The following is a 26129-nucleotide window of genomic DNA, read 5'->3' on the forward strand; positions in this document are numbered from 1 at the left end:
TATTTGTTTGATAGATAAAAATTTCTCCCTAAAACCTTTAGAATCAATTTTCCATTTATTCTAATGATAAATTGTTTATATAAACATTAGTTGAAAAAGACCCCCATCAAATTTAAATAATAATTGAAAATTTACCAACTCTTTTCATATTCATCTATCCAAGTTAAAATGATTAAATTGAATCTATATTATTCAACTATAACATTATAAAATAATTTGTTATTAAAAGAAATACTCTCTTAATACAAACCATTTATCAATATAATAATTATTTATTATAAATAATGTATATACATATATATATATATATATCATTTTATAAAAATGAATTATATAAAAAAAAAAATTAATTATAATATTATATATATATATATATAATATCTTAAAACCATGCATTAAAATAAAGCCAAATGTTTCATTCTTATCATCCGTTGGCGGTCACATATATGTGCACGGCTTTTATGTGTAGCAGAGTCGTGCAGGCCTACTATCACAGACCTACGACAGTACACTGTCGCAGGGCCTGCAGCAGTAGTGCCGCCAGCCTCTGCTCTCAATGCACAGAGGGGTGGGGGTACGGGTTCGTCCCTCCCCGCCCCTTTTTACCTTGCAAAAAAAAATTTTTTTTTTTTTTTAAACATTTTTAATAAATGTTTACATAATGCACTATTCATTAAAAAATTTAAGATGCAGGAATTAATATATAAACGTTTTCTAATCTCATTTTCTTCAGATTTGTTTATATATATACAAAATGTTTTCCTTCAATAAAACAAAAGGCCTTCTAAATTTATTGAAAGGTTCCAAGTTTCAAAATTTTCTTATAGACTATTTGATCTCTAAATTTACCCAATAATTTTCTAATGGATTTGGCTACAATTTAAACCCTAGCCCTGTGTTCTCTTCAGATCTATGCATATAAGGTGTTTTCAAATAAATTTTAACTACTCATATTGAGAATGCAAATAACCAAAATATGGAAATCTTCAGAAAACATATGGAAGACACGAAGAAGAGAGGAAGTGCAAGATGCGAAAATAGCATAAGCAAAATCACAAGAGTCTGCCTGAATTTTGATGCTAATTCGCTCTTCCTCAAAAAAATCCACAGAGCAAGCTCCTCCCTTCTCCAAAGTTCCCAAGTCCTCCAATGCTCCAAAACGCTCTCCAAACACTATCTCTAAGCTTTTAGGAATGCCTAAATATAAAGAGCTCTCAAGAAGCACCTAGAATGTCTCTAGAAACAACTAGAAGGTGTCACCAACTAAGCATGAGTCTTTTCCAACCTTCTAGATGAGTCATAAGGTTGTAGACACCATGTGCTTAATTGGTGCACTAACCCCTGTGTTGTTAACATATGAGAAATAAAAAGGTGCATTAACTCCTAGGCAAGCTTATAACTCCTATTTAATTTTTATATAACTTTCATTTTAATTTTTATAACTTTTATTATTATTATTTATTTATTACTTTCTTATTATTTAATAATTATTATTAATTTAATTTCTAATTTTCTTTTATTTAATTCTCATTTAATTAATTATAATCAAAATATCAAAGATCATGATATTATATTAATTTTCTCCAAATAATTAATTTATTAATTAAATCTATTTATTAAGACTTAATTAATAGAAAATTTACCATAGACCTTCAAAATAAAATATAAAAACCCATCATAGAACAATGCACACAAAAGCAGTCTAAAGGGTTAAAAATCATGAAATATGTCATCTGACACATTCGGTGGGTAAATATCCAGATACTTGTCCTACCTCACTAGGACAAATGGTTTAAGGGTTTGGGATTTGGACTTGAGAATTTATCTCCCTTCTCTTATCATTGAGATAGTGTAATAGGGTACGCTCATCCTGTCAATTCAGGAAAGTCGATACCCAATACCTGCAACCTGCATAAAAATCATGCATGTACATACAATGTGTGTATATATATATATATATATATATATATATATAATGCTAAGCTAAACAGGAAATGGCAGGAAGTAGTGCATCATGTAGATCCCGACTAGCAGGTGACTGCGACTCCCTTCCTTAACCACATCAAAAACGCCATACAATATGAACAAACACACACACCATACACATGCAAGTATGGGATAAGTATCCATAATAAAACACATGAGATAATAAACCATCTAACTAATCATCATCAATAACTAGAAGCAATATAATAATCATCATGCATACATGAAATGTAAAGTCTAAATGATCTCATCATATATCAACTGAATCCATAACATCATATCTAATAGTCTCAAAACAATACCACTAATCCATAAAAGTAGTCTAGCATAGTCTGATAATGATAACAACAATGTGTCCAGAAAGATGTGAACGAGGGTAGGCACTACATCCACCCCCCCTTGGATTAGGCTTACTCCTGGAAGCCTACAAACAAGTAGGGATATAACTCTCGTAATCTAGCTGAAGAATCATCAGTAGGGTCCCATTGGACCCTTACCTACTCGATGGTTTGACCCCTAATGGTCAACTCTCGCTGCTCCAGAATACAAACCAGCTCCAAAGCCAGTTGCTCGTCCTCTACCTGCAACGCATTCCAATCAAGAACATGTACAATATCAGGAATATACTGCTTAAGTACTGAAACATGGAAAACATCATGAATGCGAGCTAGGCTGGGCAATAGAACAAGGTGGTAAGCAACTAGGCCAATCCTCTCAAGAATCTCGAATGGTCCCACAAAGTGAGGTGCTAGCTTAGAACCCTTTTCGTATCGGATTGGACTCTTTCACGGATGCACTCTCAAGAAAACCTTGTCACCCACAGCAAACTACTTATCTTTCCTATGTGCATCAGCATACTTTTTTTGCCTATCCTGTGCCGTAGTCAAATGCTCACGGATACGCACTACCTATTGCTCCATATCACGAAGCATCTCAGGACCCAACAGGATGTGATCCTCAAGACTATCCCAACTCAATGGTGTACGACAAGGATGTCCATATAATGCCTGAAATGGTGCCATGCCAATAGAACTGTGATACTCATTGTTGTAAGCAAACTCCACTAGGTAGAGATAGTCCTCCCAATGTGTCTGCCTATCCATCACATACATCCGTAACATATCCTCCAAAACCTGATTCACCCTCTCTGTCTGACCATCTGTCTCTGGATGATATGTCGAACTGAAATTTAATTGCGCTCCAAGCTCATGCTACAACGATGTCTAGAATGCGGATGTGAGTACAAGATCCCTGTCAGAAATGATCTTTCGGAGAATACCATGTAATCTCACAATGTCACGCATGAAGATATTAGCTACAGAAGCTGTTGTGTAGGAAGACCTGATTGGTGAAAAATGTGCCACCTTAGTCAACCAATCAACGGTGACCATGATAGCATCATGACAACGAATAGTCATAGGTAATCCTACAATGAAATCCATGGAGATGATATCCCACTTCCAAGAAGGAATGAGATTTGGCTACAAAAGTCCAACCGAGTGCTAATGTTCTACCTTGACTCTCTGACACTCAAGACATTTGGCCACAAAATCAGTAATGTCTAGCTTCATCCCAGACCAAAAAAACAAACGTCTCAAATCATTATGCATCTTCTTGACACCTGGATGTGTTGAGTAAGGTGTACGATGGGCCTCTGCTAGAATTAAGGTGTGAAGCTCATCCAGAAAAGGCACATAAATCCACTCCAAATGTCTCAAAAGACCATCTAATTCTCGAACGTAACCTGCAAACTTACCTTCCAAAGGTCTTCCTTAATCTATCTCTCTACACACTTCCTGATACCAAGAATCTATAGGAAGTGCCTGAAGAATCTGACTCCTCAAATCCACACTAAGAGTCATAGATGATAACACATGTCTCCTGCGACTCAAAGCATCTGCCACCACATTCTCCTTTCCCTGGATCTACTTAACCTCAAAATCATACTCGCATAGAAATTCCATCCATCGCCTCTGGCGAGCATTCAAATTAGGCTGAGTGAAAATGTATTGAAGACTGCGATGATCACTATGTAGTTCACATCTATGCCCCAACAAGAAATGTCTCCACCTTGTCAAAGCATGAAGTACTGCTGCTAACTGAAGATCATGCGTAGGGTAATTTAGCTCATGATCCTTGAGCTTGCGTGATTCATACGCAATCACCCATCCATTCTGCATCAAAACTACTCCAATCCCTTCTAGAGAAGCATTTGTACACACCATAAAATCACCTTCTAGATCAAGTACAGCTAAGATCGGTGCACTAGTCAAAAGCTCCTCGAGCTTTTGAAAAGCTTCCTCACATTTCTCCGTCCACACGAACTTCTTTCCTTTCCTCTGAAGAGAGGTGATAGGATGTGCTATCCTAGAGAAGTTTTGGACAAATCTGCGATAATAACTAGCTAGACCCATGAAACTACGAATCTTTGACACATTAGTCGGTGTAGGCCAATCTATTATCGCTTGAATCTTTGCAAGATCCACTAAAATACCATCACTTAAAATGACATGCCCTAAATACTAAATTTTTTATTTGAAGAATTCGCACTTAGCTGCATTGGCATAAAGTTGATTGTCTCTTAAGCACTGTAAAACCAATCGCAAGTGTTCCTCATGCTCCCTCTGAGTCTTAGAATATATCAATATATCATTAAGAAACAAAAGTGCAAACCTATCTAGATAAGATCGGAACACACCATTCATCAAACTCATAAAAACCGATGGAGCATTAGTCAACCCAAAAGGTACCATTGTAAACTCATAATGCCCATAGCGAGTTCAAAAGGCAGTCTTGTGAATGTCAGCCTCCTTAATGCGAAGCTGATGGTATCCTGACTTAAGGTCAATCTTGGAGAATACTATAGCTCCCTTGATCTAATCAAATAAGTCATCAATCCTAGGTAGAGGATACCTTTTCTTAATAGTCACTTTATTCAACTGTCTATAATCAATACAAAGGTGCAAAGAACTGTCTTTCTTCTTCACAAAGAGCACTGGAGCTCCCCATGGTGATACACTAGGTCGAATGCTCCCTTTGGCTAGAAGTTCCTCTAGCTGAAGACGTAGCTCACCCAATTCCTAAGTAGTCATACGATACGGAGCTTTAGAGATAGGCTCCGCTCCAGGAATTAGATCAATACTAAAATCGATGTCCCTCTTTGGAAGCATGCTTGGAATCTCACTTGGAAAAACATCTGCGTACTCCTATAAAATTGGGTGATCTAAAGTCTTCCTCATGGGATCTTCCTCATCAAGATCATTTACCATAACAGCAAATATCTGACATCCCTTACAGAAACTCTGCTTCAATTGCATATCAGAAATCATCCGCAGAGATATAGGCCTTGGTATCCCAACTATCTTCACATCATTCCCTTGGCCATCTTGACACATAATAATCTTCTTCCTGCAATCTATACTAGCTCTATGAGAGCCAAGCTAGTCCATACCCAAAACCACATCATAGGAACCAAGGGGTATGACTCGAAGATCCACTGTAGTAACAAAGCTTCCTAAGCTAAGCCCACACTTATGAACTATAGAATCTGTGGAGACCTTAATGCCTAAGGCTAGTTCCACTTGCCAACCATGATCTTGCTTCACCGCATCCAGCTTACACTTAAAAACTATAGATGGTGATATAAATGAATCTGTAGCTCCTGAATCAAACAATACTGAAAGAGATATACCTCGAATAGGACCTGTGGTCTCGACCACTATTCCCTGATGATCTACTTGATGGTGATCTACTTCTGCAAATACTCTATGAGCTCTACCTGCATCTCCAACTGTAGGCCTAGGTCCTGAAAACTGAGGTGCTCGTTGTGGCATTGAGCTGCATAATGTCAAATTTGACCACATGAAAAACATTATGTATTTCTGCCAGATCCTTTACCCATAGGTGGTACATTCAATTGTTGACGGTTGTTCCTGCTAACAAAAGACTGGCTGGTTGGGCTGATTTTGTTTATTGCGCTGAGCATTGCGGTTGTTCTTGGAGTTAGAACCTTTGCCACCACCTTGAGCCTGGGAATTTGATCCCTTCTGCTGCTATGTCTGCTAAGATTGTTGCTGATACTATTTCCCCTTAGAAAAAGAAGGCTTCCTGTTACCACCTGAATTGTAGTTGCCTTCAGATCCTGACCCTGCTAGTGCTCCTACAAAGCCTCCTTGACCAAGGTTGATACTTTCCTCAACAAGGATAGCTCGATGTACCGCATCCTTGAGGGTTTTTGGCTCAAATACCTTGACACCCCCAATTATACAGTTATTCAAACCCCTAATAAAGTGTTGTGTCAACTGAGCCGAATTTTCACTGAATCCTGAAAAAGACATGAGCTCATAAAACTTACACTCATACTCAGTGACATAGTATACTGTCTGAGATTATGAAACTCATCTTCCCTTTGTTGTTTCCATTCCTCTGGTAGGAATCGTTCACGAAAACTCTCTAAGAATAATTCCCACGTGACACTGCTCATATCGATTCCCAGTGTCTTCTCCTCAATTGTCCACCAAGTGGCCCCAAAATTCTCCAAATTGGTGATCGCAAATCTTGCCTTAACATTGTTGTCGAAATCCTACATGGAAAAAATCCTGTCAAGGGAAATAAGCCACTGTTCAACCACATAACCAGAACCTTTCCCATTGAAAGGCTTGACCTTGGATCTTGAAAGATCCTTCATCTGAGTGGACATAATGGACCTCTGACGATCCTTCTGAGGGCTCCTAGACCTGGGTCTATGCTCTTGTTCTGTCTGATGTGCTTTGGGCTGATCTTGAACAGGAGGTAGACGTTCAAGAATAGTCTGCATCATCTATCTCAAATCAACCTCTTCAGACTCAGCTTGGTCCTCTCTACGGCTCTCTTCCTGCTGCCTACTAGTGTGCTCTCCTCTGCTCTCATCATGAGCAAATCCCCCATGGGAAAAATCATGGACACTGATAGCTCTGCCATGACCACAACCTCTACCACGATCTCTAACAGAAGACCTAGTCCTAGATGTCGTCCTACAAGAGTACAAAGTACTATTACAATCAGAAGACACATGTTTGCAAAAGTCTAAGTTCAGTTTAACTAAAATTTCTAGTTTTGAAAACTAAGTGTTGAAGTATGAAAAATATACAAGTAACAGTTCAAGTTCTGTTTCAGTTCACCTAGTTTCAAGTTTGAAAAGATGCACTTAATAGTTCAAAGTTCTAGTTGTTCTAAAATACCCAGAGCTCCCAATGTAGAAACTTGGGCTCTGATACAAATAAGAACTTCTTAACGGTTAAGTTTCAACATTTACATTTGGGTGTCAACTGGAATTTGGTTAATATTTACGCCCCTAACAGTAAGAATATGAGAAAAAAGTTTTAGAATAGATTATCAAATCTTAAAAGTAAGGATTATGATATTAGTTGGGTTATGTTGGGGGACTTCAATGCTCCTCTCTACGAACATGAAAAAATGGGAGGTAATCCAAGCTAGTTGAATGGGAGATTGGATCCAATGGACTTTATTAATGGAGAAGGGTTGATGGATATGGATCTTCAAGGAATTTGTTTCACTTGCACTAATAAAAGAGCGAGAGAGAATTTTATTCAAGTTCACTTGGATAGGGTCCTTATCTCTCCTGATTGGGCTTAGGAGTTATCTTGCTCCTTGTCTTATATCTCTAAGGTGGCTTCTGACCATTTTCCCCTAGTTTCTATGGCAAATTTGATTAAGGAAAATAAAAACTTTCCTTTTAGATTTGAAAAAATATGGACCTAGCACCCAGGTTTTGCTCAGAGATGCAAAAGTTGGTGGAAATAAAGGTGGAAGTGACGGCTCTCTATCACTTAGCCACTAAACTTAGGCATGTTAAAAGGAAAGTCAAGGAATGGAATAAGAGCGAATTTGGAGATATCTTTAAAGAAAAAACCAATGTGTTAATGGAACTAAAAGATATTTGGGATAGAATTCAGATGGAAAGTTATTCTAAGGTCATTCTCGCTGAAGAAAATGAAAAACTAGTCAATTTTCACAATATTGTTTCAAAGGAAGATTTTTTTGGAAGTAGAGGTCTAGAGCTATATGGATGTAGGTAGGAGATAGAAACTCCAAATTTTTTCACTTGACCACAATGAAACATAGGGCTGCTAATCAACTAAAAAAACTTAAGATGGGTTTGAATGAAGTGACTGAAGAGAAGGAGATTGTTGATGAATTGGTTTCCTTTTTTTCTTCTCTCCTATCTGCTAATCAAAATATTGATAGGATTAAGCAAGAAGAATTGCTTGGAACTATTCCTAATATTGTGTCTAAAGAGAAAAATCATGGGTTAATTGCTATTCCTTCTGAGAAAGAGATTTTTGAGATAGTTCAATCTTTTGAAGGGGACAAATCCCCAAGCTAGATGGATTTCCTATGTTTTTCTTCCAGTTGTTAAGGGAGGTGGCTGGAAATTAAAGCATGTCTACAATGTTGTTAAGGAGTTTTATGGAGCTAGAAAAATGCTTAAAGAGATAAATTCTACTTTTTTATGCTTGATTCCTAAAAAAGTGGGAGTGGATGCTCTAGAGTTCTCTAGACCTATCAGCCTTTGCAATTTGATTTATAAAATTATCTTTAAAGTTTTCACTGTGTGTATTTTAAAGATTCTTTTGAATCAGATATCTAAACAACAAAATGGTTTTGTTCTGGGAAGGCAAATTTTGAACTCTATAATTGTGGTGCATGAAAATATTCACTCTGTGGCCTCTTCTAAAACTCAGGGTTTTGTGATGAAAGAAGATATTGTAAAAACCTATGACTGAGTGGAATGGAGTTTCCTTTTCAGAGTTGATATGTCAATTAGTGACTACGACTTCTGTGGATGTTTTGGTTAATGGGGTCTCCACTAGATTTTTCAAACCTTCTAGAGGGTTGAGGCAAGGAGATCCTATATCTCTGATTTTGTTTACTATTATGGCTAAATGTTTGGGAAGGTATATTAGGGATCTTGTGGAAAAGGGAGATATTCATGGTATAAATCCATCTTCTCACCATCTAACTTGCTCTCGTGAATAATTTGTTGACGATACTATTTTTTGGGGTTTGGCTACTGTCAAGGAGGCTAGATGCTTTAAAAGGGCCCTTAATTTGTACTCTGATGCATCGAGGCAATTGGTTAATTGGGAAAAAAGGTTTGTTATTCTCCCTTAATACTCCTTTTCCTAGGCAAAGGAAGATTGCTAATAATTTGGGTTGTTCTATTGGTGATTTGCCAGAGACTTCTCTTGGCCTTCCTCTGGGCCAAAAACCCCCTGATTCCTTTTGGGAGAAACTAGTTGAGAAGTTCAATAAAATGTTGGCAGGTTGGAAAGGAAATAGGCTCAATCAAGCTGGAGAAGTCACCCTTCTTAAGTGAGCTCTCCAAAGCTTCCTACCTATGTCCTTAGCCTCTTTAAAATTCCAAGTAAATATGTAGAGGCAATTGATAAGATCCAAAAGAACTTTTTATGGACCGGATTGGAAGAAACAAAAAGAATTCCTTTAATTGTGTGGGATAATATTTGTCAACCTAAAGGTGTTGGTGGACTTGGTATTAAGAAAATTAAGATTATGAATAAAGTTTTGTTAGCTAAGCAAGGGTGGAGACTTTGTCAGGAAGACAAGGAATGGAGTAGTATATGGAAGCACAAATATCTTAAAAATGCTTGTTCTCTCTCTGAGTATTTGAATCATCCTAGGATTATTAATTCTTCTGTCATATGGAATGTTGTTCAAGGAGTAACGGATACTCTTCAAAAAGGACGGAGATGGAAACTGAGAGATGGCAGAGTGGTGAAGTTTTGGGATGACATCTATATTCTAGATATTTCATTGAATCGGGTTTATTTTGATGTCTTTTCTATTGAAAGAAGCAAGCAGACCTAAGGGTGCTATATTTTTTACCATTGGAGGAACGATGGGTGGGTGAATCTTGTGGAGATTAGTCTTGACCTGTATTTTATTCAGACCACTCTCGATGCCTTTTGCCTTAAAAGGGACAAGGAAGACTCTCTTGTCTGGGGTTCTGACCCAAGTGGAAATTATAAAGTGGCCTTTGTTTTCAAATCTGATTTTAATGTTATTCGCCCTCCTTGGTCAAAAGCTTGGAGGAAGGGTAATATCCTTAATATTGAAATTTTCTTTTGGATCGCTCTTCAAAACAAAATATTAAATATAGAAAATCTCCATAAAAGGGGTATCTATATAGGTAATAGATGTATTATTTGTAAAAAGGCTAATGAAGATAGTGATCACCTTTTCCTTCATTGCAGTTACAGTCATAGTGTCTAGAATATACTTCTAGAATACTGGTATCTTCAATGGGTTCATACTAGTAACCTTATGGATTGTTTTCTCCGCTAGAAATATCATACAAATGGTTCTTTAGCTCAATCTGTTTGGAACTTTTCTCTCCCACACCTGTGTTGGAGACTTTAGAAAGAAAGAAATAATCGAATATTTAAAGACAACTGCTTGGGTGGTTGGCCACATAATCATTATGGCTCTTAAGGAAAACTTCCTTGATCAAAACAAAAATATTGATCAATTTGATATTAATCATCCAATAAGATGCAAAGAGATTAAAGATAATACTAGCAAAGAGGGAGTGATCTGGAAGTCGTCTCCAAGTGGGTGGATAAAAGCTAATTTTGATGGTTCTACTAAAGATAACCCAGGGAGAGTTAGGTATGGAGTCATCCTCAAAGATCATAACTGTAGAGTGGTGGATGTTGTGGTTGTTCCTATTGGCATTGCTACTAGTCATAGGGTGGAACTGGCCATGGCTTTGTTTACCATTCATAGGGCTATGGAAACTGGTATTCAAAAACTATGGTTGGAAGGGGACTTTTTGAATATTGTTAATATGCTTAATAATTATTATTTGGTTGCTTGGAATATTGAAATGGTTATTGAAGAAATCAAGTCTTCTTAATTTTGAAAAAGCTATTATCACCCATAATTACCGTGAGGGTAATAGGGTTACTAAATGGATTGCCAACAAAGCTGGGGGTACTGCTCTCGTGAACAGATGACCTAAGCAAGGATGCAAATTTAAAGGTGATCATTCAACTTGATGGGACAAATGCAATTGAAGCTAAATCTAATGCAAACTTTTATTTTAAAAAATTTCAAATATTGAAGGAAGCTATTACTTTAATGATAGTGGTATTCCTTTCTCGAGGTGATACCTCTTAATTATAACCTTCTTAGAATGACACTATTGCGGGCGATTTTAGAATGTAATCAGAAAGATTGATTTTCCTACTCATGCAACATCTTTCTTCACTGCAAGGGTTTGGTGATTGGAGTGGGTTACAAAATGGGTGCTGAGCCAAGGAAGTAAGAGAATGTGAACTCTAAGCATTGAAAGAAGCAAACACCAATCTGGAACACTCTTTATAAAGGTAAGGTTACTGATTTACCTTGAAAGATTGCATGGCTACAAACCCCATATTACTAAAGAATTTTTTAGAAGCTAGGCTAGGGATGTAGTGACTTTGCATGGGGTTTTTGTGAATATAACGAAAGAGTTTATTGTGGAAATAGTTGGGCTCTCTGTTGGGGGAATAAAATTCAAGAAAGAGACTAAAATCTCAAATGTTGCCTTGAAAAAATTTCCAAAGAACCTTGAAGAAGAAAGAAAACTGGTTAAGGAAGGGGACTTCTTCGATCTTAACCAAATCAAGGTTCTGGCAAGACGTTTTGTCTTGGATTCACAAGTATTTCATCCTTGATTAGAGATCCAAAAGAGTGCATAATTTTCATTTTGTTATTTTAAATCACTTCAAATACAAGGACAGGGTTTCTTTTCTATTCTACTTGAAATATTCCTTGTTAAACAGGCTCAATGTACATAGGGAAAAAAATTCTAGGCATGTTCTTCATGAAGGACCGATCCTTCTATTGAGAAATATTATAGGAAGAGTGCTATAGAGCTCTCTCCATCGACTGGTAAAAGAAAGAAGATTTATGGGAAGGAGATTATGGATAAATCTAGTGCTTAAAAAGTCTAAACACACAATGTTAAAATTGAAGAGATAAAGGACATGGATACTGAGTCAGATAGCGACTAGGCTAGTGAGAAGTAAAGTGCAAAGAAAATGAAAAATAGGAAGATGAAAGGCGGAGGGAAAAGTAACAACAAATCTGAGATTAAAGAAGATAGCCTAGAAGAAGAAAAGGGCACCGCAAAAGCAGAGAATGAGAAAGAAGAGGAAGGAAAAATAGAGTGGAGATTTTAGCTCAAATAATGAAGGGTACTTAGGCAGTCAAGATGACTTTGTGGCTAAGTTAGGTGGGGCTAAGAGCAATGTGAGTTCTTCGATCCTTGAAATTAAGAACCTTGATAATTCTTTGATCTCTTTAAAGGACAAAGATATTGAGGTGACAAATAATACACCTACTAATGAAGTTGTTGAGGAAAAGTGGTGCCAGATGAAAATCAAGAAGGATGATTATACAATGCTTACTACCCACGAGCCAAACATTGTTGATACTACCTAGATGATTGATAAGGAGGAAAAGTATTTTGCTAGGAACATAGAATCTATGTTAGAAGAGGCTACACCGGAAGAGATCCACGTTGATTCTAATCACCATGAGCTAAAGAGTGCGAATGAGGAGGTTGGGGTGAAGAATTTGAGTGGAAGGCTTTTGTTTCTTGATAAAGCTAAAATGAAGGCGGATGTGACTCTACATGTTGATACATGGCTCTATAATGAAATCATTTTATTAAAGAAAAATGTTAAAGAGATGCAAAAGAATCTGGATATTGAAGAAAAAAAAGAATGAAGCTTGAAGGGAAAATTGGGAACATTCCTGAGACACTGATGGCCTATGAAGCTGGCCTAAGGCAACTGGTCAAGGCTAGCAAACAACAGATGGACATGATTACTACCAACTTATGTGCAGCGGTAATTAATTTGGGCAAGAGGAGCAATGAGGAAATTATTTCTCCTATGCAAGCACAAATGATTGGTGGTCCTAGCAGAAGGACGAGGCAAATTACTAAAAGGGCCATTGAAGCTACCCATGTCTCCACTGTTGAGGATCTCCTTCAAGGGATTGCTAATACCATCAAAGATTTGAGTAACGCTGTGGGGTAGCTCCAGTGATAGGGTTGTCATGTTTTTCTTTTGCTAGTCTTGACCACTGGTCTCGATCTTTGGTTTTGTATCTATGTGTTGGTTGTCTTTTAATGTTGTTTTACTTTCCACTTGTTTTTTTTGTTAGAATGCTACTTGTGTGTTTTTTTAGGTCCTTGTAAAACCTTATTGTTTTATGATGTTGTAGATTCTCGATCCTTGTAAAACTGAGTGGACTCTTTATCGTTGATCCTTTTTTTTTGTATGAGATCTCGAGTCCCCTCAAAACCTATTTTTTCCTTAATCGAAACAACTTTAAGTCCACAACTTTTCTACAGTGTTGTTACAAATATTAGACATTAAAACAACATATATTATAATTATTGGGAGGTGATGAACTACTAGTCCTCTCCCTTAAATGTAACGTCATTTCGTTCCTACTAAGCAAACCATAAAAATCATGGCACTACTAAAAGCTTATGCCCAAAAGAAGGCATTTCTTTGGACCCACACTGTGTTCTATCACCCTCCCCTTACCCCGTGCAAACAATGTAAGTGGTTGCGCCTCGACAATTTCAATCTTGATTCAACGCGTTTTCTGTCTTGTAGCATATGATAATGCAATACAAGTTTCTATTCACAAGCAATTTTACGAGCATGGCACATCCTATCATTTGAGAATTTCGACTCACTATGATACTATCCAACGGCCTGTTTGGTGGGTATGCGTTTTACAATCCCGCGCATACAATTGGGAATGTGTAATACCACATTGCTGACAGCAAAATTCCATGTCTCCACTCTCAATACTAACATTGTCAGCGGTCGAGGCAACAACTTTACATTTTACCAACCAACGTGACCATATACGGCTAATTCAAGATCAATTTTCACCATTAAAGCTTCTGCTTTGATCTCCCAATAAAATCTGTTTCAGTTGAACAACAATATACACGAACCCATCAAAATTATTGTCCTCTTAAAATAGTCCCATGGTGCGAAACCACAAAAGAGTGTCATATGACATCTCATCCCTTTTAGCTATTGGAAATTGACTTGAGAATTTCCTAACTACACTTCGTCATTTTGTAACATATGCACACAGATATAATGACAAGATACTGGTAAGTGATTTGGTCAAATACATGAGCAGATGATAACAAATTCAACAGGCTGGTCTGCAAAGCAGGATCGCATTTATTGACTGTCATCCATGGTAAATTGGAGCAGTTGTGGCTACACTGATAAATATTTAAACCATACATGTATGCTTCTCATTATGTGCGATAGTGACTGCTCATGTTATGTGTAAAATGATGTTGGATGCCTTCAACGGTGCTTTCGATGTTTAAATTGCTACCAAAAAGAATTCGCTTATGCAACAAACAACGCATTCTAAAGCAGAATCGGTAGGACGAGAACTTGGAGCCACAAGGAGAATCCAATCCATTGTAGCAATAGTAGTGGAAACAGTAAACTAATTTAAATCATGTGATGCCCTGAATCTTAGCCTCTGTTGTACCCATTTTGCAGTGCTTCAGTTCAGTCATGCTATGCATCACTTGGTGCTTTTTGGTATAAAAACATTAATGTTAGCAGAATTGGGACCAAGAAAGAGAGATAACTATCAGTTCGTATACAAGATAAACCTAGTCACCACCATTCGGAATAATTGCACTGGTATAATTTTCTGTTTACTGTGAAAAGAGGACTCCAACCATGTTAATCCGTGATTAGCAAAAAACATCAGAAGTTTATCTCAAACGCATGTTCATCACCTAATTTAACAGAATGAGTTACGGAGATGTAATCAGCTTTAGTAGGACAAAAATCGTCACCAATAGAGCCCAAGTACATTTATTACCTCGAATACCAAAATGAAGAACAGGAATATAATCAATTTTATCATCCAGACTAGCCCTCCTCTAAAATCTTGAGAGAGTATGGTTTTATCTACCAATCTTCATCTATGGTTTTATCTACCTGACCCTGAGATACTACTGGAAGTGAAAACAGAAAAAGAACAAAAAAAATTATTTCCTACAGCCTCTCCGTGGAAAAGGCAATGAAATTGTCTTTGTACTCTGGTACCCTAAAAATACATTTGTACCACATGGCTTGAACTGGCTGGTGAAAAAATTCAAATAAATACATGTTAGGGTTATATAGTCCTGCAGGCCTGACTTCATCTTCCAGCTGCATTCGCTGCCCTCCCTCTCAATAGATTGTTATGATGAACAGCATAACATGGCAGAATGCCACTAAAATCATCATCTCTTTAATGGGGAACCAGCATCGTGCAAGGAAATCATTTAAGTTTGCAACTCATGTACCACTTTCAGTTTGCTGCTCTTGATGTTTGTGATCCAAAAATAAGTTATGTTAGAACCGCTCTGAAGCTGCCCAACTACAAAGCTGCAGAGAATCCTTGAAGGAAAAACTTAATTTTCTATCTTGTAGCTTGTCAATGGTGTGCCCTTAAAAATAATTTCTATGAAATGCAGGATCATTAATCTTGAACAAATAAATGGATTGATGGCAATGAACTTGGCAAAACAAAATCATCCATTGCCAAAAAGATTGCCCTGACCCATAAAATTCCCACCTCTAATGATTGATTGTGAATACTCGTGCCTCCTCTCGTAACGCTGCTTCCCACTCTGAGATGGTACTATCAACCAGATGGATGCTCTGAGCCACTCTCCCCTTGTATATACTTCTGCTGAGATTGTATGGACCCTACAAACTGAGGATGTGATGCCGCTGGAGTGGGTGCTGCAACTTGTATAGAATTTTATATGTCAGTCCCATCTTGGATAAGTTTGTCTAGTCTAAAATCAAATAACATGAAAAATAAACCATACCTGCCGAAGGAACTGGTCCCTGTAAGACTGGTACAGTACCATATTGTTGGGGCATTGTCGTCATGGAGGAAGCTCCTGGCCCTGAAAACTGAACAAGAGGCCCCTGCACTCCATAACCATGTGGGGCAGAAAAGCCATGTCCTGCTTGCAATGGTTGGCCCATATAAGGATATAAGGCTGGATTAAGGGTTCCAGCTGCTCCATACAAATGGGAGTATTGTGGAGCCAGATAGGGATTGTATATATTCTGCATAGAAAGCACAAGAAATATATTTTATAATAAACAGAGATTAAATCCAACAAGCATGCTTAAGAAATTTGGATGCTCAAAATTCTCTCCTAGCAGTGCAAAATAAAGGCCAGAGCTCTTTCTAAGAATGAAAAGGCACCTGATGGTAACCAACATCGGGCACATAAGTTGTATATCTGCCATGCCATGTGTAAGAAGAAAGTGAGACTCCATAATACTTGTCATTCCTTTACATTTATAAAAACAAAATTGTATCTTTAAAAAAAGAAGTAAACTTACCCATATGGAGGGTACGCAATGCCCTGAGGATAACTGTAAGGAAAAGAAGGGGGAAAAGTTGAGCCTCCAGCAAAGGTCTGTCCAGGTTGAGAAGCTCCTGGATAGGGGCTCCCTGGGCGCATGCGTCCTACAAGATAATGGGGACAATTCTAAGTAATATTGGCTTGGGAATATGGGAAGTAAACAAGCCTATTATATAATACACATTGTACTGTCTACTGCGATTTTTCAAAGACTTTCCTATAAAATCATGTACCTTACAAGGGCATAATACCCACAAATGCAAAGACAAGCTTCTTTCCCATACTTTTTTCAAGAATGACGGTCTGCCAATCTATGACTATTTATAATTTACCTTTCTGGAGGTAACTCAGAGCTTCATTAGCTATCTACTTGAAATATAGGAATGACAGATGTGCTAATTGCTATGCCTACAACCATATTCATTACAAACTACAAACCATGATTAAATACTAGGTAGGATATTACCATAAGTACAGAAAAGAAAATGAAAAAGCAAATATTTGTTTTACATACCAGTTGCCCCTTCCTTGTTTTTACACATAATGTGGAGACAGTTGTATAAATGAATGTATGTCTATAAAAAGTAATGCCATGAATATTACCATAAGTACAGAAAAGAAAATGAAAAAGCAAATATTTGTTTTACATACCAGTTGCCCCTTCCTTGTTTTTACACATAATGTGGAGACAGTTGTATAAATGGATGTATGTCTATAAAAAGTAATGCCATGGTACCCTCTTTGGCTCCACAGAACAAGAAAGTTGTTTGAAAAGCTTTCTCATCGATATAATGTTCATAAGTTCTAAAATCAGAAAGCCGATACAGCATTGTTCACCTGACCTTGAAGTTTCAATTAGCATGCTATTAGGATTTTATGTTGTAAAAATATATTCCAGGGGCTTAAAGAAGAGAGTGAACAGTTGAAAGCACATAAACTTGTACAAAACAGAGTCATCAATATCCTGTTCAGTTCATTACACCCAACAGAGAAAAGCTTGAATTCCTCTCTTCCCCATTTAATTGTACTTTCTGTTGTTGGCAATGAGCTTGATTAAATTATATAGATAAGATTATATACATATTTGATCCAGGAGAACGTAGCACTACAATTGTCTCACAGTAGAGCAGCATTTCACTGTGCCATATTATCACCTTTACCACAAGCTTCAAGGAAGTGTTTACCTCAAGGCTCAAAGCCTTATGCAGGACAGCTCCAATAGCGTCAGCCCTATTGCATACAGATATTCCACAGAATTTTCAGAGCATGACATAGCAAAGAACATAAACCAGCAGTAGGCAACCAATTGCATTTCTTGTAATGAACATGACATCTTTCTCTACTGCATCTGTATATTGATGTATTCTCTAATGAGTAGACAAATATGAATATGTATTTCATCAAACCTATCAAATATTGTACAGATCTTAGCATAATACAACTTTGAGAATACAGTTCTAGCTTCTGGCATGGCATCTTATTGTTCTTGTAATTTCTTTGTTTAAGCACTCTGATTTGATATTCAGACTCTGCCACTCTACATCTGCTTCAATCTATAACAGATTTAATTCCATTTAAAAATCTTGTCCCTTGGATCTGAAGGGCCCCAAATGAGTAGTATCAGAGCTCATATCAACTTCTATCTGTAACATGTTTGATTCCACTTGAATATCATGTCCCTTGGATATGAAGGGCTCAAAATCAGTTGTATCAAAGCTCACATCAATTGGCAGTGGTATCAACAGTTTGCTATACATCATAACCTATTAGTGGTGAAGTTTTTTCATTCAAGAAGTTTGCTGCATTTGGTATATCCACTGGCACAAGTTATGACAACAAGAAGCTTGGTCTCTAGACTCATGAGCCTTCATCCAATGTTCATGATCTCAAGAATTGGAAAATAAATTCATATCAGAGATTTTGACTTCAACGATGTCACAACTAATGAAATCAAGTACTTTGCAACAACAGAGTGGTGATTTGGAGAAACACTCCACACAGGAGATTGTCAAGATAATTGATCACTTCTCTCAGATTCTAAATCTTGTTCAATCCTATAATCTATTCTGTCCCATTGACTTCATCAATGCATAGACATTTTGGACCCCAAATGCCATATAAGGTACAAGCATATGTAGATATCCCCATTCTTTTAGGTAAAAGGGGATGATGATACTCCAGATAACTGTCTAAAATCTCATTTTCTCATAGTAGGTGGTCATTCATTTCTTTATAGGAAACATCACCTTGCAATTCTAAAGAGTTTCCTTTTATATAATGAAATGGCATATTAGATCGTGCTACCCATGAGGATAATCTTTCACCTTCACATGCCAAGACTGGTTTTGTAGAAGCCTCAAAAGAAATCTATTATCCTGTTGAAACATATTATGGACCAGTATATCAAGCATAATCATATTCATTGAGGTTATGGCCAGTGTATTCAATGATATATTGTAAAACAATCAAGAGCTGCAACAAAATGACATTTTTATGCATACTTAAGGATTGAGACCACGTATCAAAGCCAACACAGATTTCTTGCATATATCTTTAGTACGATTAGCCTATAGGTATGTGTGCAAGTTTGAAGCAAAAGGTAACCAAAAGCCTAATAATGAAGATATTAAGTCCTAGGATAGCTCATTGAATAAGGACTCCAAGACTTAAGCGAAATGGAAGTCATTGCAATAGATATAATCATAAAAGCTTTCCTGCCACTCCCAAAAGAAAGGCACACTATTAAAAACTATGACTGGAAAGTGGTGTATATTTACACAATTCTAGAGGACACTCTACCAGGGAATGCTGTGATTGGAAAGTATAGTTTTCTTAGATAGAAGCATCAACTTGCACCACAATGGTGCATAATAAAAGCAAAAAGATCATGCATTTTGAGACCAATGCCATTCTAGCAACAGCACAAATTGCTTAATCTTCAAATCTAGATTGATAGTTACAAATAATATTACTTCAAATTTGATTGCATAAATAGAAGCATCAAATGATACCCACAGAAATGCAAGATATGGGCCAACAAATGAAGCACCATGAGCCACGTACCATGGTAGCAACAAACAACATCACTTGATTTTCCAATCTGGTTCAAAAAAGAAGCAGAAAGTTTATTTCATTCACAGCGGTGGGCGTCGGGACAATGGAAACCTAAAGTCTTCATAATTGACAACAATAGTTAGAAGAACCAGATTTTTCCTAGAACAGGTAGAATTACCCATGATTGTTTGTCCACAATCAGACAACATTAGATGGTGGAGCTTGGGTCCAGAGAAGCATCACACAAATATCATTTGGTCTAAAAATTCAAGCCATAACTTCTCTAGTTCCATGTAACCTATGAAACAAATCGCAAAAATGAAATGTGTTAACATAGATATTGATGAAAATAAATGTTGCATAATGGAAGTACCCTATAAGCTTTCATTTATCAAAGCCAATCGATTCTGGCTAGAAGTTTTATTCAATTGATAAGGAAACCTTAACTTGGAAAAGACATCCTTGATGAACAATTAGCAGCTAAGTATTAATCAGACAAAATAATGGTAATTTACAAGGATGGATACTTTCTGGTCACTGATTAGGTAACCTAAAAAGTGCACAGTGAAGCATCTTATCAATCTGAATCCTCCAGCACTTTGTTTATACAATGATATTTTTCATACCCCCACTAGTGGGCATAAGCAATATGTTTTGAAAATACAATCTATCTGATATCAAGCACTACCACTTTGCAATGCTTCCATAACACTATTAAGTTCCTGAAAATTTTTGAAGAGATCAAACAATAGATCAATGAAATTGTTAAAAGACAATAAATCAAGTCTAGATTTTTGCCTTGTAGTGAACCTATTGAAGTCATGCCAAATGATGGCAAAATAAGGATGTGCATTAACTATAGAGTTCTGTACAAGACCACAAAAAAGGATCAATATATTATCTTCCTAGGATTGAGAACTTACTGAGATAAGTATGCAGCAGTGGGTTCTTCACCAGTGGATATCAAGTAAGTGTACCATGAAGAATCCTAATAAGGATGACAAGAAGACAACCTTGAAAGCAAAGGAAGGTTTATTTGAACTGCTGATAATGGCTTTTAACTCAATGAATGTACCTGCAACTTTCGTGCAAATAATGGCTGATGAATGCACCTGTAACTTTATAGCTCCGTCCATTTTTTTGCATCTTGCTAACAATCTTAATTTCAGCATAACAGAGGAAGACAATTTGCACCATGTAGAATGTTTATTTTTCCATAGAAGAGATACAAAAGTTAGACCATATTGTTGACACGTGTAGTTGATGTTGATCCATCCAAGATCCGCGCCATTTATGTTGAATCCACACCAAACATCCTCAAGAAAATTAAATTTTCTTGGGAATGGAAAAATTTAAAACAAAGTTTGGACCTGGATTTTACATTTTTCATATCACTTGGCCTTTCAATGAAGTTACCATAAGTGATACTCAAGCAACTTTCGCCTAGTTAGCCACTCCAGAAAACATCCAAGGTGAAATGTAGACTCTCTTTCACACCCAGAAAACATTCAAGGAATTGAAAAGTAGACTCTATTACACACTACTACTTGTGCTATATAATCATTAACAACCATCTGGGATTGGGATAGAGGCTTCAAAAAATACATTTGGAGCAACACTTAATTTAGTTACATGCTATCTTACCTTAGTGAGAAATTTCTTGCCCGGGTAAGAAGCAATCATGATAAGAGATTTGTGCCATTCTCTAGCATAAGCATTAAAAGCACTATATATTAGAAAAGAAGTGACTTTATTGACATAGACCATTTTAAATGGACGCAATTATTGTAGACATAGAAAGAATTGCAAAAAAGAGCGACATCAAAGATGATCTTCATATCATAAGCAATTCCACTTAAATAAGTATTAGAATGGAAGTGTCAATCTAGTAGCACATTGTTCAAGCAGAACCTCAATCCAAGTTCTGTTCTTTGTGCTCAACTATGTAGACATGAGACTAGCCCTTGGCCAAAATCACTTTAACTTTGCAGATATCTAATAGGCATTGCATAGAAATTAGCAAATTCTATGATATTGCTTAAAGTATTTACAAACTGTATCCTCTAGCACACTTGTGTGATCCACACAAGGCAAAGTGTGAGATGTTCTTCTAAGAAGCTTACCTCAGTCAGGTCACAGATTAGTTAATCGAAAGGGCACTTGCAGTCTTAATGAGATGTTTCTTGTTGCCAATTCTCAAGTCAAGCATAAAATATGTCAAATTTCATACTGCCTGTGCGCAAAGCCAACCAACCATTAGCAAGGAATATATGCTGTCTTTCAAATTCCAAGGAAACCTTGGGAAGTAAATTCTGTGGATTTTCTTTCAATATTAACTACTACTAAGCATGGTAATGTTACTTCCTTCGGTAAGTGATATATTTTCAAAGCTGAGAATTTTCACACCTTGTAAAACTTTGAAAGGCCGACTTGGCTTTAGAAACAATTCAAGTGTACTCAAAAATGTGTGGGAATGCTTTGGATTACCATCCACCACTCACAAGATTCTTGAAACATTTCTAGAGAGTGCTTTAGTCAATGATATACATATATGAGTTTATATCATGATATACATATATGAGTTTATATCTAACCAAGTCTATAAATCTACATTATCCAATTGATCAAGAAAAATAGAAGTGGTGAAAAGGATGGTCATACAGTTTCTAAAAATGTGAAGTTCCAAATAGCATTGAACTTGGAATTTTCAAGTTTGCTTGATTTTCTAGCCAATAGCACCTGTTGATGTAACTTATCATATGTGCAATGATTCATAGCAACAAATCCTTAAAACCCAAAACAAAGTAAAAAATGGTGCCAAGATCATTAAGCAAATTTAGCGTGAAAACCATTCTGCAAGATTTCAATGCTAGACAAAAGCAGCGGCATGATTGACATCAAGTGCTACATCCTCAGTTGCTAACCACTGAAGCAATTCCTTCCCTTCAGCTGAAAAATCAATTTGAAAAAGCTACCAAGGCTGTCAACCACATTCAGCTGAAGGTGCAAACTGTGTGAAATAATCCAATTGAAATTGAACATCACCTAGCTTCAAGGCCAGTGATAGGTTATGACTTAATTTGCTAAAGGAAAGACCCATGGTGCCTTAGCATAAGATTCAAAATCTTTGGTATGGCCTATATAACGTTTTAAAAGGATTGTACATAACACCTTTGAGCTTAATGTTTAAAATTACATTGGTCTATATCTAGTATTTAGTGAAAAACTCTAGTACCATTGGTTTCCGCCTTTGTTGGATAAAGTGGATGTTCCTAAAGAGCTTCAATTAGCAAAGAATAATCTTGATTGTGATATCCCAGCATGGACAGATCAAGTAGTTGAAGCTGCGTCAAATGAACAAGAAGCCAAGAGGATCCTCTCTACTAGATTTTTGGCACATATCAAGTTCCTTCCAGAGTAATTGATTGGCAAAGCTCAAGTTTCCAGCAACTTTCAAATCCTAATCCACAACTTGCCACTGTGGTTACTGTTTCTCAAGGAAGAATGACTAATTGAATGGCCATGTCATTAGTCACCATCTTCACATAATTTTCCAGAATTTCCCAAGCACAAATGGCCATATTACAAAGCCGTAACTCGTCTTGATCTGTGCTGCACTGCTCCAACAATGTCAAACATATTCTGCACAGTTGATAGATAGAGTCTTCTAACAATAAAGAACAAAGGATATAATCCACAAGAAGGTGTCCAGTTGCATTCTTTTGTAACGATCATGACATACTTGCATCTTCCACATCTGTATATGAAGAATTATTCTATTCAATTCAGTCCTTAATTAGCTAGACATGAATAAGCATACATTGATATCTTTGATGTTGTACCAAGCTTTTCAGAATAAAACTTTGTAATTGCCATTAAAGCATGTTGTCTTGTTAGTCTTGATCTTCTTTCTTTTGGCATTTTGACTTGATATTCACACTGTATAATTCTACACCAAATTCCATCTATGACATACAAAAATTTGAGTGTGTTGTCAACTGGGCACATCCAGGCTTAGATCAATCTCTTGCTCATTACAAGGTACCTTCAGAATTATAATGTGATAAAAACCCTTGTATGAATAAAAAAAGAATTTCGCCCATAAGCATCTTAGGCTCCATGTACCCAGAGCTTGTAATACCGCAGAAAAGACATAATGCATCACTCAAGAACGTGAAAATTTAAACACGATATACCTACAACAAGGCTGTCAATTTCTAGAACTAACCATTTCTCTGAACAACATGTAAGGACCAACATTGTTTTTCACTTTGTAACCGAATGCCTGAGCTGCATTTTTTGCTGTTCTAAAAGAGTACAATGGAATCATAGGGAATACGAGCATATGCAAATCATAGACTGAGAAGTGTAGTCATGCATAAAATGTAATAAAGATTTCTTGTTGCATAAATAAGGCTCAAAATTGATCTGTAAATAAGAACAGGGAATTAATAATCAATACCGTACAAATAACGAAAAAATTACAAGTGCGGCAGAAAAAACATAGGTATCACTCAGTACTTTACTATATTCGGTTTTGGTAGTGAACTTGGTACGAATGTAGAGCTATGGCTCCTTGAGTATGGTACCCACATTCAGAAAATCCTGGAATTTGATAAACAAAATGTAATTTAAAAAACCTTGATACAAACATGGGTTAAATTTGATCCATGAAGAATGACAGGGCAAGCCAAGCCAATTTTTGGTTCCAGGTTTGCTTTAATCTTTTGTTAAAAGACCTATACTCAAAAGTAAAAACTTATTAATTCGGTTGCAAACTTGTACATGGCATGGAAAAAGACACAAAATGTAAACAGCAGACCAAACAAGTGGGTTTTGCCTTTTTCCATTATGGATCAGAAAATGTGATCAGAAATATTGATGAAAACTCAAACTACAAAAGCCTTTTACTCTTCTCCTCATATTCATTATTAACAGTAAGCGTTACCGTGAGGAGGAGAGGGGCGAGGACGACCAAGTGAAGCAATGTTGCAGTTAGCTCTTCTGCCATCTATGACAGGGCTCGGATCCATGCATGCTCTTCTTGCAGCCTCTGGATCCCTGAACGTTACCTGAACCGATTCCAAAGGTAAAAATCCACAACCCACACCCTCAATGGAAATCAAAATGTCCTTGATGGGGCCTAAATCCCAAGAAAAATGAGAGAGGCCTAAAAAGGGCGAGGTTTAAACAACTTACAAATCCATAGCCTTTGGAACGTCCAGTGTTCTTGTCAGTTATGACTACAGCCTCCAAAATGTCTCCAAATTGCTCAAAGTAACGCCTCATTGTGTCCCTCTGCGTCTCCCATGCAAGCCCACCAACAAACACCTTGGTAAGAGTTGTGTCTCCAAACTGAGCATACTGAGGCTGAGCCATCTGTCTTCCTACTCTTCCTCTTCCTCTTCTTCCTCCTCTTCAGAAAATGACCACCCCTTGAATGATGAAAGACCAGCGGGGTGCCCCAAAAAACAACACTAAACTAATCCATCTGCCAGCCTCATTCCTCCGCTTACCCACCTGTAGTGCAACCTCATAAACAATTCACACCCACAGCACCTTTTTCTCTTCCATGCAGCACATTTGCCTCATATTCTTCTTTTGCACATATAAAACAATATAAAAACAGCAAATCCCTGCTGTCCCCAAGTTGGAAGGAGAACTAGTAAACAACACAGGGGGTATATATATTAAAATAATAAAACTGACCTGTATGCAATCATGAGCATGCAAGGGCAATCCATAAATATATACAAATGCAAATGGATATATGTTATGTGCATATATTTCTATTCAACTCCACCAAATGCTCAGAAAATTTATATCATCCAACATGGATCGGATTAGCCAGGATTTCTTAGCATTTACTACGTCTTCATAGTTGCCAAAATTCCTTCCCTTTCCACCACCTCGCAAGTACCCTTAACTACCTCCCATTTCCCCCACTCCCACGAACCATCTTCACGGTACGTACGTTCGCAGGACATAAAAGTTGCAGCTCCTTTAATTTGAGCGCCCCTGGCGGAACAAATGGGAAGAGTTTTTATGGTTTTTAAGTTTGCGAATATTAGTTAAATTTCCCTGTCCAGCGTGACAATCGAGGTGACAGCGATGGCATCCGATTTTACCCTGTAATTTTGGTTTCTGGTTGTATTATCAACCTCGCCTGCCGCCGCGCCACATGTCGCGCTCCACGCCCACGCCACATTTGTCCTCCCCACTTGCTTCCCTCCGCGTGGCTCTCTCTCTTGCTTAGGAATCGCGAGGACATTGGATCTCCTAGCCCATCATGGACCCCATTTTGCCTTTTCTTTCTTACTTACTTTACCTCGTATACTATATGTAGTGTATTTAGTTTGAAGAAACAACATTGGAAGGGAATATGGAAATGATAAAAGTGTATTGTGCTATGCAAACAATGATAATGTCTTGTAGAATCTAGTTGTTCTCAAGGTAGATGAAATCTAAGGCTTTGAAGGTTGTAGGTTTCATATTGTGTTAAATATCTTTGTAGGTTAAATCTGAGTCTTGTTGAATTAAACCCAAGCACTATCAAGATGGTCTAATTGAGTTTATGTAGTAGGAT

At 37.1% G+C, this 26129-nt stretch overlaps 1 protein-coding gene across 3 annotated transcripts; it reads right to left on the minus strand.

The window, feature by feature from the left end:
* Window positions 1-14904: 14904 nt before the first annotated feature.
* Window positions 14905-25541, minus strand: LOC149557057 (uncharacterized). Of its 3 annotated transcripts, XR_016364834.1 has the most exons (7): window positions 24743-25392; window positions 24492-24615; window positions 16467-16593; window positions 16327-16363; window positions 15938-16184; window positions 15679-15854; window positions 15192-15419 (listed from the first exon to the last, which is right to left on the minus strand). XR_016364834.1 is itself a non-coding variant. In XM_089831729.1 (6 exons), the coding sequence occupies exons 1-6, from the start codon at window positions 24920-24922 to the stop codon at window positions 15748-15750; spliced, it is 816 nt and encodes a 271-aa protein (XP_089687855.1). In that variant the 5' UTR covers window positions 24923-25541; the 3' UTR covers window positions 14905-15747. The 3 variants fall into 3 exon arrangements, 2 of the variants coding, with proteins under 2 accessions (XP_089687855.1, XP_089687854.1); XM_089831729.1 differs by having other exon boundaries at window positions 14905-15848; window positions 24743-25541; XM_089831728.1 differs by having other exon boundaries at window positions 14905-15854.
* Between the last annotated feature and the right edge of the window lie 588 nt (window positions 25542-26129).

This window comes from Cupressus sempervirens, chromosome 5 (assembly GCF_028749045.1).
Source record: "Cupressus sempervirens isolate cs-2001-9-10 chromosome 5, ASM2874904v1, whole genome shotgun sequence".
Classification (NCBI taxonomy): Eukaryota; Viridiplantae; Streptophyta; class Pinopsida; order Cupressales; family Cupressaceae; genus Cupressus; species Cupressus sempervirens.